The 15,204-nt window shown below is 35.7% G+C and overlaps 1 protein-coding gene across 1 annotated transcript; it reads right to left on the bottom strand.

Annotated features, from left to right (window-relative positions):
- Positions 1 to 152: 152 nt before the first annotated feature.
- Positions 153 to 15,009, bottom strand: LOC104076684 (cohesin subunit SA-2-like). The gene is made up of 12 exons (XM_009577620.1): positions 14,815 to 15,009; positions 12,082 to 12,256; positions 11,547 to 11,686; positions 10,234 to 10,335; positions 7,926 to 8,074; positions 7,263 to 7,391; positions 6,718 to 6,923; positions 6,102 to 6,291; positions 5,903 to 6,016; positions 4,173 to 4,299; positions 3,762 to 3,839; positions 153 to 883 (listed from the first exon to the last, which is right to left on the bottom strand). The coding sequence occupies exons 1-12, from the start codon at positions 15,007 to 15,009 to the stop codon at positions 860 to 862; spliced, it is 1,629 nt and encodes a 542-aa protein (XP_009575915.1). The 3' UTR covers positions 153 to 859.
- Between the last annotated feature and the right edge of the window lie 195 nt (positions 15,010 to 15,204).

The following is a 15,204-nucleotide window of genomic DNA, read 5'->3' as shown; positions in this document are numbered from 1 at the left end:
ATTTTATTTAAAATTTAGATCCCTATTCCCACACTCTAATAAGCTGTATAATTTTTGTTTAGAATTTTTCTGCAAACATACTACAATAAGCTTCTTTTATTTGGAGACAAAATACAGTGGCACTACTGGAAGGAATTTCACAACATTACATTTTTCTTAAAGGACAAGCAAACTTTCAGGGTTGGTAATGGGCAAGCATGACTGAGATCTGTTACTTTCTGGTAGTTCATAGTTTATGGACCTTTCTGAGAAGGCTAGCATGAAGCTTTTGGAACAAAAGTGTGGTTTAGGTTAAAAAGCTATTGAAATTCTGCTTTATGTATTTTTTCCCATGATTAATTAATACAAACCTTCTGTTGCTGAAGTTTGCATTTAATTTAAAATACTGACACTCTTCTGGTTCTATCACTGTAAGAAAACCAATCCATCTAGTATTTCAGTTCATGGATGTAAACAGCAATCCAGCAGAGCTCATGATTATTTAGTATAGCCAGCAAATGTATAGAGAGGGGCTCAAATCTGTACCAAACACCTCTCAGACTGTTATATTCAAACTCAGAGGGAATACTTCTTATGATCCGGAAATAAACTGATAGCACATAAATAAAATATTGATTTTTTTTTTTTTCCCCCAACAAAAAGTGTAGCTTATCCTCAAATTGTTTACTTGTCCTTTACATTTCTTTTTTTTCAGGCAAACAAAACTGCCCCTTCAATGCACTTGATCTTGAAAGCATGTCATTCTCCTTAGAGAAAAATCTGTTCAGAATTTCACTGTATCTACCACAATTTTGTATTGAAAAACTTCCTCTTCCACTTAGAAAATGACTTCACCACTGATTTATTTGCTGCTCTGGTATTAAAACATTGACACCCCAAGAACCTAAAAAAAAAGTTAGAAATGGTGTCAATTTGTAGTCTACTACACATTTAACAAAAACAAAGCAATTAGTATAGGATTTAAGATTAAGACACTTCAAGATATGTTAAGGCATTGTAAGTTTATTGTTCTTCCAAACCAGATTCACCACACTTCTGATTTATGTAATAATATCAAAAGGGCACCTCATTCATTAGAAGTATTTTCCCACACTTAAAATTAACTAGATCCAGTAGGAATGTGATAAAGACTGTGCTTTAATTATTTTAGGTAATAATTGCAAAATAATTTTTAGTCAGTTGCCTAACTTAGACTTCTTTGACAACAGCATTCTATAGGCCTTAACTTGAAATCAAGTGTGTAGTTTCCATCAACTAAGCCTGGGACAAAACACTCTATACACTGGCTGCTGCTGTGTCTCTGTTCATAAAAACAACAGGTCATCTCGCAGCAGCTAGCCAGGACACAAACTTAGTATTTCCTGTCAAATATATCAACTCTGTCAGGAAGACAGTGAAAAATCAAACAATAATCAGGTAAAATCAAAATACTGTCCTTCAGGAGACTCTGTGATTAAGTGAAGAAAAAACTTTCCTGAAACAAAGAATCAGTTTCCACTTCCCACATGGGAACAAGCCATATCGTTTTCTATGCCAATGGAAGTAGGTATCACCACTGATATGCCAAAAAAACCCCCAGAAGATCGGGATCTTGTGACTGTCCTAGCTTTTATAGGACTTTATAAAATCAGAAAGAGCCATGAGAGACTTAATTTTCCTGAACCTTAACACTGCTATACACATTTATCTGTTTACAAACCAATTTTTACTGTTCTTGGTATTAAATTCACTTTAGATGCATCACACAATATAGCACACTAAGACTCAACTGCCTCTGGTGCCAGCAATAACTGGCCACATCAAAAAATGAGAAGACAGACTAAAATTTTGATCATAAGCCATGTGCACCTGAATAAATTAAACAGCTTTATTATGTCTAGGTCTATTAAAAACAAGTGCAACAACTCCAAGAATAATGGACCTCTGAAATAAATTGTATGAATAAAGCAAATTAACTTTATTCAGAGAAGGTTTTTTGCATTTATGAAATTGGGTTTTTTACATTTAAAATACTGACTGATAAATTCAGCTCTGATTTAATATGGATTCATGTTGTCTCCTAAACTATTAGCAGACAGTTTAGGCAGTTAAATTCATTTAGGTGGGGTTTATGCTAAAGAGCAGCTGTGTTCTGTGATGCAGCTGTTTTCTGCAGTCCTGCTTCCAGGATCACCACCCTTGCTGTGTCCTGCCTGGGAGAAAGGTCTGCTAGATGGTGCCCCCTTGACCGTACCAACTCACTTCAGCGCACCACTGCTCCCTCCTTGCAGAGGAACAGCATACAGCTTGTCCTGCTGGCACACTGAGGCTAGGCTCCAAAAGCTTGCAGAGCAATGCGACTGTAACCGGCTGCCATCATGTGGCAATACTCCCACACTGCAGCTAAGGAGTGCCTAACAAATCCCAGGCTCACGTGGGATGAGGAATGAGAAATGAAGTAATAGAAAAGAAACCTAGCTAACAGGAAACCTATTAAAACTATTCTTAATTAGTTTTAGACTGAAAAGCTGACAGGTTTCTGAAATCAATGAAATGCACCTGTAGGAGACCAAATTTTCAGCATTGTCAGAATAAAAAATGGCTAGTATTTCACAGATCAATCAATTAAAAATCAAGAAGGGGAGGGGCAGAACTATTTTAAAACAGAACGTCAGAAAACAAGTGGTATACTTTCTTGGTGTTACTTCAGGAACAGAACACACAATAGCTAGATGCACAACCTAATCTGATTCATTACTACTAAAGCAAAGGCCTACTGGTACAAAATATATGGATTTGCATTTAAAACAGTATTTAAGACTTCTTTCTCCCATAACAAGAACAGGTTCACGCTGCAACAATGCTGTAAAAAAATACATAACCGTCTTCCAAATTCCACCAAGCTGTCCAAGATTCCCAGGAAGCCTTGTTGTACTGTCCTCTGCTGGCTTGCTGCAGCTTGTTATTTCCAGTGTAATTTTGTACCAGCTACACAAGGTCAAAAATGGCTGCATACATTACAAGTGGTTCAAGACAGAAGGAATCCCTCATGCAGATTTTTAAAAGAGAATAGAGACTGCAGATTTATCAAGTCGGAAAAAAGGGCAACTGCAAGCAGAAACTACAGACTTCGGATGTTTTGGACCTAAAACTTTATATGGAAAGAAAAAATACCTCTCATCTCTATAAACAGATTCTGTATTATCTCTATTTTCTCCATTATCTTACTTATGCACAAAAGTAAATATGCCAATTTAAAAAACCCCCAAAAAACCCAAAACCAAACCGAAACAAAAAAAAAAAAACCCCACAAACAAAAAGCCCCCCAAAAAACCAAAAAAACAACACAAACTATCTAATGCTGACATCTGGTAATGACATCAGAGTCACTCAACTAAGTTCATCACAATAGGAAACTTCCCTTTAATATTGTGTATGCACAATTTTTTTTTTTTTAAAGCTCTCTGCTACTAACCTCTGCAAGGGTCTTTTCCATATCAGATGTGTTTTCTTCTCAGATTCAAAGGCTTTTGATTTTTACATAGCTACATATAAAGTACTAAGAACAAAAATCCTACAAACTTGCAAAGAACACTGACTACCTTAGAATTTCTGAAGCTGAATTACAGCATAAAATATTTCACTGACTGTACCAGTCTGCCAAAATAAGCTAATGAAGACAACCTAAAGATTGCGTTCTTTCCATTTAAAATTTGAAGTAAGAGAGTATTGTAACTTTAAGACTGATTTTACATTATTTTCCTCTTATTAAGTTAACCTACCGATTCATCCATGATTGAAGCGGGGTCAAAGAAATCTGGTTTTAGTTCCATTCTTTCTCTTCTGTTCTTTGATGGTGGCTTTAGAAAGCAAGCAAATAAACATGTTAACTGTAATTTCAGAAAAAAAATAGAGTTTTTAAACTATAATAAATGAAGCTGAACTTTCAAGGGGTAAGAATTTACAGGGGATAAATGTTCATATCTCCCATTATTACAGAAGTGTTCTTGATTTTTGTAAGGCAGTTTGAACAGATGGCACTTGTATATAGATAGTGGCACAGCCATTTAAGAATGCAGAGATCAACAAGAATGATTTTTCTGTTTCACCAAAAGGAAAATTTGATTCAAATATCCTACTTTAAACGCAGAAATAAAAATCCAAAATCCGCTAAAGACAAGTGAATTTCTTACTAGGTCTATGTCCATGGTGTCAAAATCCATGCCTTCATTGAGATCTTCAATCCGCCCTTCTGATGACATCATCACATCTTCAACAATTGGCTCTTCATCATCTTCCATTAGACTTGTGCCACGTCGACTGAAATAAAAAGAAAAAGCATAGCATTTAGCACTAATTCAAGTTAAGTTTTATCTGAATATTTAAAAAGCTTATGTTCAGTAAGGAACTGCCAACAAATGATTATTCCATTAGACAGAAAAGAAATTAAGTAATTAAATAAATGCATAACAACTATTAAAGAAAGCTGGTATTTAACCAGCTAGAAGATACTAAGAGAGTAAGGGAGAACGACTAACAAAGATCAACTTCTGGAACTTTGTGGTACTTCTCTAAATGGGTATTCTGAGAGGCTGCAGGAATTGATAAGCAGATCAAAACCACACCTAATTCAGAGATTTCTCTAATTCAGAGAGTATTTATGGTCAAGTGAGAAAGAATGTAAGTTTTGCCACCTAAAGAAAAATTGTTCCTGCCTTATGACAAAGCAAGGAAGAACGTCTTTGCGATAAAGTGGATGCATAAATCCTTTTTCAGGCATTCCCACACAGTCCTTCACCCTCTTTCCTCGCAATTTCTACATGCATTATCAGACCTTATGAGAAAAGTAAGGAGTCATTCTAATTATACTAACTGGTGTCACTGTATTAAAAAAAAAAAAAACAAAACCACAAACCACTGAAACTATGTTACATGAAGTACTGGTATTAAAGAATTAAAAACAATTAGGGGAAAGATTTAAATCTCCGCAATATATACGTCCATGGTTTTAGTTTACAACTTTTATTTTTCTTCTGTAGAACCACACGGTCTTCATTAGAGCAGAGAACTTCTAAAACTAGTCTTCCTCTACTCAGCTAAACTAGCTCTGGAACATAATTTCATTAGCGTGCATGTCAAAACGCACACATGATGAATCACAATGAGGTAAATGACGCTACAGTAGAATCTATGACCTCTGAAGGACAACATTCATTTAAGAAACATTAGACTGTCTTCATCTTTGTTCACAATATGGAGGACTTCACAATGTTTTTGTGTGTTTGGGTTGGGAAGTTCTACAAAACCTGGTACTACAGGATTCCTCTCAACTTTGGTGTCAGTTTAGGTCAGACAAAATTTGTATCAACCACAGAAAAGCTGAAGACAGCAGTTTCTTTAAAAGGAATACTTTTTTTTAAATAAAAAAGCAGCTGAATTCTAAACTTGCAACTCAGAAGTCAAAGGAGAAAGAAATAGGAAAATTAAACTGAGCAGAAACTTTCTGCTTCACACATTGAACACCTATTTTAAAACTCATTTTTAACGTTCTATTTCTAAAAATGATTCTGCAGTTAGGAATACACAAAGAAGATGTTTCACATGTTGCATTGATTATGTATCTCTGCCACAGATAGCATTCAGTTCAACAACCAGTTCCCTTTATTACAAAGCTCACTACTATTTAATTTTTCTGGAATTTAAGTTCAAAAATAAGCAAGAAATCAAACAGATCTATTCTGCTAAATGCATCACCGTGCACTTTTACCACTTTTTTCCTAAGGCAACTTGAAATTTTAAGACACAGAAAAACACTACTCAAGAACTAGAACATGTATCCCTCTTAAAAGAGAAAGGAGTAACACTGCATTTAATAAACCCTCCCCTCTCCAAACCACTGAAGGAACATTTCACTCTCACTCACATAGCGTGTTGCAAGTTGGTTCTCAGCTTGACGTAGTTCATCGCTGCCCTCTCCTGTTGTTGTCGCGCGGCTTCTTCCTGTTGCCTTTGAGCCAACATCCACGTTACTTGCGTGCTTAAAAAGACCATTATTCTATTTTAAACATGAACTGGTTTTGTGTATGAACACTAACACAAAGCAGACCTACTCATCTACGTACTTGTAATCGAGTGGAGCTTGGTGGTGTTCAGCCTGCATAGGATAGACACCCATATAACTTTCTTCAGGTCGCAATCTCTTGGGCTCCCTCATTATTGTGGAAGTAAGCTGAGGTGTCTGCATCATGACTGGCGTGTGCATTGTCTGCTCCCTGTTCAGCCACATACTGTCACTACTGCTGCTTTCTTCAGCTGGAAGGGAACATAGTATATCAGCAAATTTTTTTCCAAATTAGTCTAAAATTGAATGTTTAAACATGTCTTAAATGCACGTACTTTCTGCTCACTGAGAACCAATTTCTTTACTTTTTGCCACAAAGTCTTACATGTGCCCCTAAAGGCCTGGATTTATAACCACTGGCTAGAGTATTTAAAATACTTTTATATTCTGTGACTTAATGCAGCGTAGTGCCTTTATTTCCTTTTGTGAATCAATGTTATTCAGACTCTTCAAATGAATAGTTTTCCCACTCAGACATATACATGCACAGAAATTATCCTGTTTTAAAAAAAATACATTAAAGCATACAAATTCACTCAAGCTAACAAATAGGAATCGACATGTGTAGTTTAGATGAATATCTACTCTAGTAAATTTTAAGATGAGAAAAGTTCTACCTTCAGGTACTTTCCGTTTCCCTGTTGCTGGCTTTGTCTTCTTATTTCTTACTGTAGATCCTCGACTACTAATTCCACTAATCACTGACATAGTATCATCATCCCCACCAGCTAATAAAGAGTTTCTGTAGGACATGAGAGGAAGCCACACATCTTCTCTTCGTAGAGACATCTGAAAGGTCATAAACTTCTCCAAGTAAACATACCTTTAAATGGAAAAAATAATTACAAAATATCTGTAACAAGAAGATGTTAACATGTCAAGATAGGTAACTACTGGAATTAACACCCAATGCCCCTCATCTAGTTAACAAAAAGGCCTGACAACAGCAAATCCAGAATATGACTTCTGTTCGTCCTCTATAAAATGAGAATAATAAGGATAAATATAATTTACCCTTTGTGATTATATTTGACTGCATTAGTGTAAAATTATCTTATGTGCCAAAGATTGCACTTTAGGTGAATGCAATACACATAAATACGTATTTATTCAGATGCATGTCTTTTATGGTTATCATTACAAATATTAAGAAAATACTTACACTGTTCTTTTGTCTTGTCTGAGAAGTTTGGAGGAGAACTCACTCAGAATATCAAGAAATGCCAAATTTAATGGTGGGTGGCTCTCACCTTGCGGATTAGGCTCCTTAAAAGCAAATTCTATGCCATCCCTAAGAAAAAGTTAAAAATTAAGTCACATAAAGCACAAACTAAAGAAAAAGTTCTAAACACTGGGAACTATCAAAACTGAACACCTTTCCTCTATGTCAAGAAAGCAATAATTTGATGTTTCCATATTCTGGCAATAAAAGTGAACACTATTCGTAATTTGAATCTGGACGCGCTCTTTCTGTCATGATGTTTCTACCCTGCATTTCAATCTTCTGCATGAGGCCAACATGACCACTACTGACAATGAAGTGGATCAGTTCTTACTGTTATGGATAAGACATTAAAAATACTTTTTCATGATAGCTATCATTTACAGGCTTATACAATGATGCTAAGAACATCAATTTTATTTAACATTTGGGTTTAATGCAGGGACAAAACTGCAGTCATCTCCTAATTTATAAATGGGCTGTATCGTCTCTAGTGCTGATGCATTTTGTATTAACAAACTGATTTTGAAAGACTGAAAAGATACTTTAACATTAGTCAAGAAGTGTTTACAAAAAGGGAAGTAACACAAAGCACACAATTACTTGTGTAACATAGCAATAGCTTCTCTTGTTTTCAACTGATCCAGTCCAAACGTTAAAGCAAAACGTCGAGCAAGTTCCTTTATGCCACTGAATGTCGGTGATGATCTGTCAAAATTATAACCATTTTCTTGAATCATTTCATTGAAAAGCTGTATGAAATGAAAAGGGAGATTTTCATTTATTAAAAGATTATGCCAAACTTTGGACCAATCGACACAGAGCTAAGTTTCAGTAAAAAAGTATTTTACAGCTTTTATTTCTTAAGTCAATGACCCCAAAAGACAAACATGGAGGTTTAGGAAAGCCAAGTCAAAGCTACTCCTCAAGAGTCTGCACTTCAGAATTAATCCTTGACATGCACACTGTCCAAGCACGTGTCAAACTGTAAATGTGTTGGATGACAGATTTCAGCACTTCCCTAAATGAGGTGTTCTAGAGTTGAGAATACTAAAAATTAGTAGGATTCCCTGATACATACACTAACAGAGAAGAAACAAACATTCTCACCTGGTCTTTACTACTATAGTTTGTCAAACTACTACTTTTCAATTCATTTTTTTGTATCTTTTCAAAATACAAGTATAATGAAGAAATTCTAAAATGGAAACATGTCTTCAGGGAAGTTGCCAAAGACACCAGAAACTTTGCCACTGAGGATCAGACTTTTAACTATTCATCAATAGCTGGCAAAGCTGAATACTATGAACTTTGTAATTTTTTTTTCTTTGATCAATCCTTTTCTCATTCTGCTGAATTTGACTGTAATTCTCTTCAACAGTCCATTTTTCTATTATTTTCTAATTTTGTCTAACACACTCACCCTTCACTCTCTCACATAACATAGAGTAAACCAAAACCAGACTTACTAGGGCTATGAACATTAACTTTTCATTTACAGATACATTTTGGCTCATAGTTGCATATTTTTCTTTTATGTTGGTGTAGCTCACTGCAACTTAGTTATTCCCTTTATCCACTATCACTTCTAGTATTTCTTCTCTGGTTAGTTTCTTTTTTAAGAAGTTTTCCTGGAAAAAAACGCTAGTTACATGTTTAACTTTACATGTGGATTTTTTGTTGTTGTTTTAGAATACTTGGGTCCCCTCATGTTACTATTCTTATTGCCATATTAGGATTGTGTAACTGCCTGCCTATTACGTGCATAATTGTACTTACTACATTCACTTCCTCTGTCTGCCCTTTAAAATATAAGGGGCTGATTATTCGTGAGACAGAAAAGACTAATAAGGATAGCATTTACCCAATATCACAAAAATTTGTGAACTCTAGTGAAAAGTCAGCAAAAACTGTAGGAGTATTTAGTTGTGTATTTTATGTTGCAGTTCCACCAGCTACTTAAAGTCATGCCGCTATCAAAAGGAAAGGCCTCATCCTCCCTTGTACTGGCAATATCCATTCAGATCAACCAGCTTAAGGGCTTCATTAGGACCTTTTCTGGTTTTTTCTCAACCAGGATCAATATCTAGATCTATATCCACTATGTGGCTCTATGACCCCTAGTCAAAAAAAAGTGTGGGGAGAGAGAGGACAAATCGGGGTGCATTTTTCCTTTCAACAATAGCAGAGATCTATGTTAGATTACAGTGGTTTGCAGAGATATGGCTTTATTGTTCTGATCCTGTAAATAAGATTCATGCAAATGGTTCATGTGAGGAGATGAATCTGACTCTGACCTCGACTGAATTCATCAGGTCTCCACACAAACAAGCTCATTTACTGAAGAGAGCATTAAATCATGTTTTAATTTCAAAGATGGGTGAAGCCCCTACCAAACATTAAGAAATACTGAATTACTAAAACTTCCCATTACTTCTCAGAATAGTTAAAAAAAAAAAGACCCAAAACCAAAAACCAACAACAAAAAAACCCAAAGCAAAACAAACAAACACAAAAACCCACAAACAAAAACACAAAACCACACCCCACAGGCAGGAATTGTTTTGCCTTGTTTATCTGTTCTTGAATAAGTAAACTAGCAGTTTCACAACACATTTCTGAATATTTGACTCAAACTATTGTTTCAGAGTTAGGAAGGTATCACAGAGTTACATTCATTTCGTATTTATCCGCCTCTCACATACACTTTTTGTAGCACAAGATTTGGTGAGTATAGTAAGACTTCCAGCAGTTTTTCAAATAGTTGCAGAAAACGTGTTTCAATTTAGACCTATTTATCCCTACCTTCTGTAAGAATTTCTTCATTAATACCTCACACTAGCTATTAAATAACAGGACGTTATCTACAGTATGGAATTTCATGCATAAAAATATTGTAAATCATTCTTACCTGCTGCAAGCTAAGAATAAGCGTTTTAGCACACTGGATTTTGTCTATCTGTCTTGTTTTACTCATTGTTTCTTTAATAATATCACCATAGTCATTGTAATACTAGGAAAAATAAAATAAAAAAAAAGGTTAACTTGATTTTAGTTGAAAACATTATTGAATTCTTCAGAAAACAACATCTAGGATTTGCTATTTAAAAAAAATTTTTGAACACTTTCAAAAGGAAAAAACCTAACATGTTCATGATTACATCATCAAAATGATATGCTAAAACACCTCCAAAATGATAAAAAAAAAAAACTCAAATCAGAAACAGTGCGTCGACGACTTTTCATTCTTCTCATTAGTGTTACTTTAGAGGCAGAATGACCTATTTATCTTCAAGGCCATGACACATTTGTTAATGATGTGTTCACCCCTTCAGGGTACAAGATTAGAATCTAATCTTTTTAGTAACTCCTATAATTCTGGTGGGGAGTTTTCCATTTTCTCTGCTGAAAGGAAGCACTTATGGATAGCATCATAGCCATAATTTTTCCAATGAAGACAGCTGCCTGTTCAGTTCTTTAAGTGTTTCAGGTTCAATAAAGACCCAATTAGTTACTTAGAGATTCAAAATATATGTAGGGCACTCAGACAGACAAAAGCAGGCTGCCCAAATTTTAAATTTTTTAAGGTAATCACCAAGGAGCAAAGCTTTATCATGTTCTCAAAGTGAGAACTCGTATTATTGTACAGCTGTAAATCCCAGGAGCCAAGAAGGGTTTTTTATACTTAAGTAAGATAGAAACAGATATAAAGATCACTTTTAGGCCGGGGTCGGGGGGGGCGGTTTGGCGGGGAAGATGGGGTCAGGACAGGCAGGCAGTGGGTGGAACTCACAAAACTTTTTGGTTTTTTCCTCTTCTACAAAGTCTAAGCTGACATTATTTGATTAGACTAGACATAATGGAGTTGATCTTTGTGAGAAGATTCTCAAAAGGCCTGCTAAGCTAATAACTGAATTAAAAACATACCATCAATCAGGATAAGAAAATAAATCTGTTAAAAACAACGTAAAAATAATTACCAGGTTTCCTTCCGCCCTCCCCGCTACCCACACACTGGAACTGTGAAACTAATCTCAGTCATTTTTTCTTTTCTTACAGAAAAAGAACTTTTAAAGGCCCTCAAGCTATCAACTCTGGAGTTTTGAATTCTTCATGTTTCGAATCAGTTCTCTTGTAAGGCAAAAAATAAATAATAATTAAAAAATCCACAGCTACTGCATTCTAGTAGTTTTATGAAGTATCACTACTAGGCTTCAGATTTACCTTCATATATTGCTTGAAAATGTCTGCAGCTGTATTCATTTCCACCACAGTATATACAATGAGTTTACAGAAAGCTGCAAGTAGATTTCTTCTTTTGTGCAATGCTTCAATTTTGCTAGCTTCATCATCCTGCTGACCATCTATAAAAGAGTTCAGAACATGACAACTGTCAGGTTTAAATGCTTCACATTTAAGCATTTATATATAAAGTGATGTGGGCTAATGGGCAAGATTCAGAAAATCAAATCTCAATTCTGACGGCAGTGCACTTCATAGCCCACTGACAATTTCCTGATACAGACACATATATATTTGTGCCTATTAAACCAAACCTTTACCACAATTATCCTACATGTCCCCAAAACATAAAACGCTTTAATCGGCTGCTGACGTTTAAAAGACAAACCTACCTCTGTCCCCATGCACACCTCTCACTGCCAGAAAAAAAAGAAAAAAAAAACCCACAAAAAAAGCATACGTAAACAAATATATTAGAAGGCAAATTATATAAAGGAAATACAAGTTTTGTACAAACCTGCACTATTATTATCATCATCTTGATCAATGAAGACATGATCTAAAATAAAACTGAGTAGTTCAGATTGCAATGAAGAATCAGGAGTGTAAACAAGTGGCTCCAACATGTCACGTCCTCCTGTCATAATCTGATGACTGAAGATCATCAACACATCACACAGAATTGTGAAAGCCTATTAAAAAGAAACTTTAGTAAATACTTGCTTGGAAACTGGATTTTATTTAGAATAATGTATTTCCACTTAACAAAATAGAGCCCAATGGCATATACAGGCCACTTAAGTCCTAAACAACTACACAGGCCAACTGGAAGTCAAAATGTGCATAGTTTCTTACAGGAGGTTGCTGTATGAAGACTGGGTCTCCAAATAAAAATATTGCACAGATGAAGCCAACTAAATACCAAAAGATTGTGAGATTAAAACATGAGGAGCCTGAAACTCCCAAATTCTGCCTGACGGATACTACATTAGGTCATTAGAGAACTTTTTGGACACCAACCATAGTACAGTCTCCTTTTTTCTTTCTTTTTTTTTTTTTTTTTTTTTTTTTTTTTTTTTTTTTTTAAATTGTTTCGATCACATTTGTAAAACATCTAACAGCTGAGGTCATTCAATCCCTTTAAATCCTAAAGTATGTCTTGCTTCCAAAGAAGCACCCACTTCTTCATTTTGCTGGCTAACTCATGCATCTGACATCAGATTTAAATGTCTGTACTCCACCTCCCCAGAAAGTTCAAATGTATCAGTACCTAGATCGACATTCTTCAAACTAACAGACCAAGGCAACACACTGCTTAGTGCTGCACCTCGTCTCTTTCACTCTAATCTCTTAAGTACTTCCATTTTAACGAACAGATCTGTTCTCTAACTCCTCAAAGCAAGTATTACTAATTTCCTGGTCACAAAAATACATATGCTCCTCTGAAGTCCCTTGTGCCCTTTCATGGTATTAGGGAAGGAAAGCAGAACCATGGCTATTGTATCCTATGTGACTGAGGCAGTTCTAGTTTCTAGAGCATTCTCCCGAGTCTGAGAGTTATGTAGCCTTTTGAAGAGACCTACTCAGAGCTTCAGTAATTTTTGTTACTCGCACTTTCACACCATACACCTTGTGATTTTGACACTATATAGCTCTCCAACATAGAACATGCCTATTCAGTTCTAGGAATATTCTTGTTATAGCAGGAGTTTCAAAAGCTGCAGTTTTGCGGCTCAGCGGACCAGATTTTCAACTTCAAGCTCAACCAGGTTATTATTACCTTTAGCAGCAAAAAAGCTCCTGGCTTTCTATTTGTTTAATTAAAAAGTATACCCAGAAGATAGTTTGGTTCTTCCCCCATAGAGAGATACTTTATTTTTTTTCATTTTAGCATTGTAAAGGTTGTTAAATGCATTTACTTAGAATTAATCCTGCTATCAGTAACCTTGCTCTTCACTGGAACCTGAAACTCCTGTGAGTATCCTGGCTAGAGAACTATTCGACCACAGACTGGAAAAGATTCAGCCCCTACAGTTTAACCTTTTTGTTTGACCTTGTTACTTTTCTTGAGTTCTGAGTGTATTTCCAAAGATGTCTCAATTCTTTTTGAAACAGAAGAAAAATAAAAAACAACCCTGAAAAACCTCCATGCCTGCATTTTTCTTCAAAAAAGCCAGGACTTCTGTCTCCTGCCTGAAATGTCAGGCACTACTTGCATGGACTAAATACCTAAATATTTTATGTCTGAAATATCCAAGAACTTAGTTCCAGCTAAAACTCTCCCCCACAAAGAACAACTATGTGAGGGACTGACTATAAAAAAAGCTGGTGAAATGAAAACTGGTCACATCTTTTCTGAGCAGTACGTCATTGTTGAGGCTTCCAAGCATTTGCTGGAATGGTCTCCAAATATCTCTAAACAATACTGTTAGCCGTTGACCAGTGTGTGAGTGTACCTAAGGGTGACCACAAAAAAGAAATACCCAACAATAAAATCCCCTAGGTTACAGTGCATACGTGTGCATGTATAAACACATACACACATTCATGTTAAGTACCCGTTCTTTTTCTCCTGATTCAGAGATCCCCAAAATCCTGGGACTCTGAAGAACTGAGGAATATATTCTGTATGCAGCATCATGGTGAAGGGGAACAGAAAAGTTGCCCCTGTATGTCCTCACAGGTTTACAGCAAGAGGAGGAAAGGTGTTTTCACAGTTCTTGAGTGGATGGGCACATATGTATCATAGTACAAATGCGTGAACATAAAAGCATTCAAAGATAGAACTAAAAAGATAACTTTTCTCTTTTAAATAGCTGTCCCTAGCTCTTCCAGCTCCAGGTCTATGAATCTACAATCAGCTCCATTGGAGGTGTGTGTCATAACCACATGGTAAGCAAGAGCTTTGAAATGGAAGTCTCCCACCTAACTTACAAACGAGAAGGCTTCTACAGTGCGCCTGCCCAGTCATTGTTTAAAGAAACAAACAAAAAACCCTTTTGAATAAAAGTTTATGCTGCCTAAAATTACTAGAAAGAATCAAGTTTAAATTGATTCTGAAATCCTACCTAAATTACTTAGAGGGCAAGTATGCAAGTACAGTATGTATCCACACTCAAAGGGCATTCAGCCTAAATAACCAAGACACACCACATTCCCACATAAGCGCTAAAAATATTAGCAAGAGGAACTTTTCAACTGCTTTCGAAGTATAATATTAGAAGACTACAAGGATAAACAAGTCACTAACCTGTTCCTTAACAGCAGTGTTTACATTGGTCAAGTAGTGTTGACAGATTTGACAGAACACTCTCATCTGCTTCTTGAGACGTAGAAGATCCTCCTTTAAAGAGAAGGATTTCATGTAACAGTTTTGCTTTTTCAATTTTATAGTCACATTTAGTGTATGCATTTTCACAGAGCTATCCACCACATGCTTATACATAGTCGTAACATTCAAGTCCACTAATTATTTGAAAATCACTATTACAAATAAAATAGCAAGTAGCAATTTCCTCAATTTTGTCATCCTGTGTACCGCAAAAAGAAATGGAAGCTGGGATGAAAATAGTGAAGTTATTTATTAAAAAAATAGTAACAAAAACCCCCTCAAAACCAAACCTAAACCCCCACCCCCACC

This window comes from Fulmarus glacialis, unplaced genomic scaffold (genome assembly GCF_000690835.1).
Source record: "Fulmarus glacialis isolate BGI_N327 unplaced genomic scaffold, ASM69083v1 scaffold31395, whole genome shotgun sequence".
NCBI classification, from domain to species: Eukaryota; Metazoa; Chordata; class Aves; order Procellariiformes; family Procellariidae; genus Fulmarus; species Fulmarus glacialis.
The sequence above is the reverse complement of the archived record's forward strand: the minus strand, read 5'-3'. Positions and strand labels throughout refer to the sequence as shown.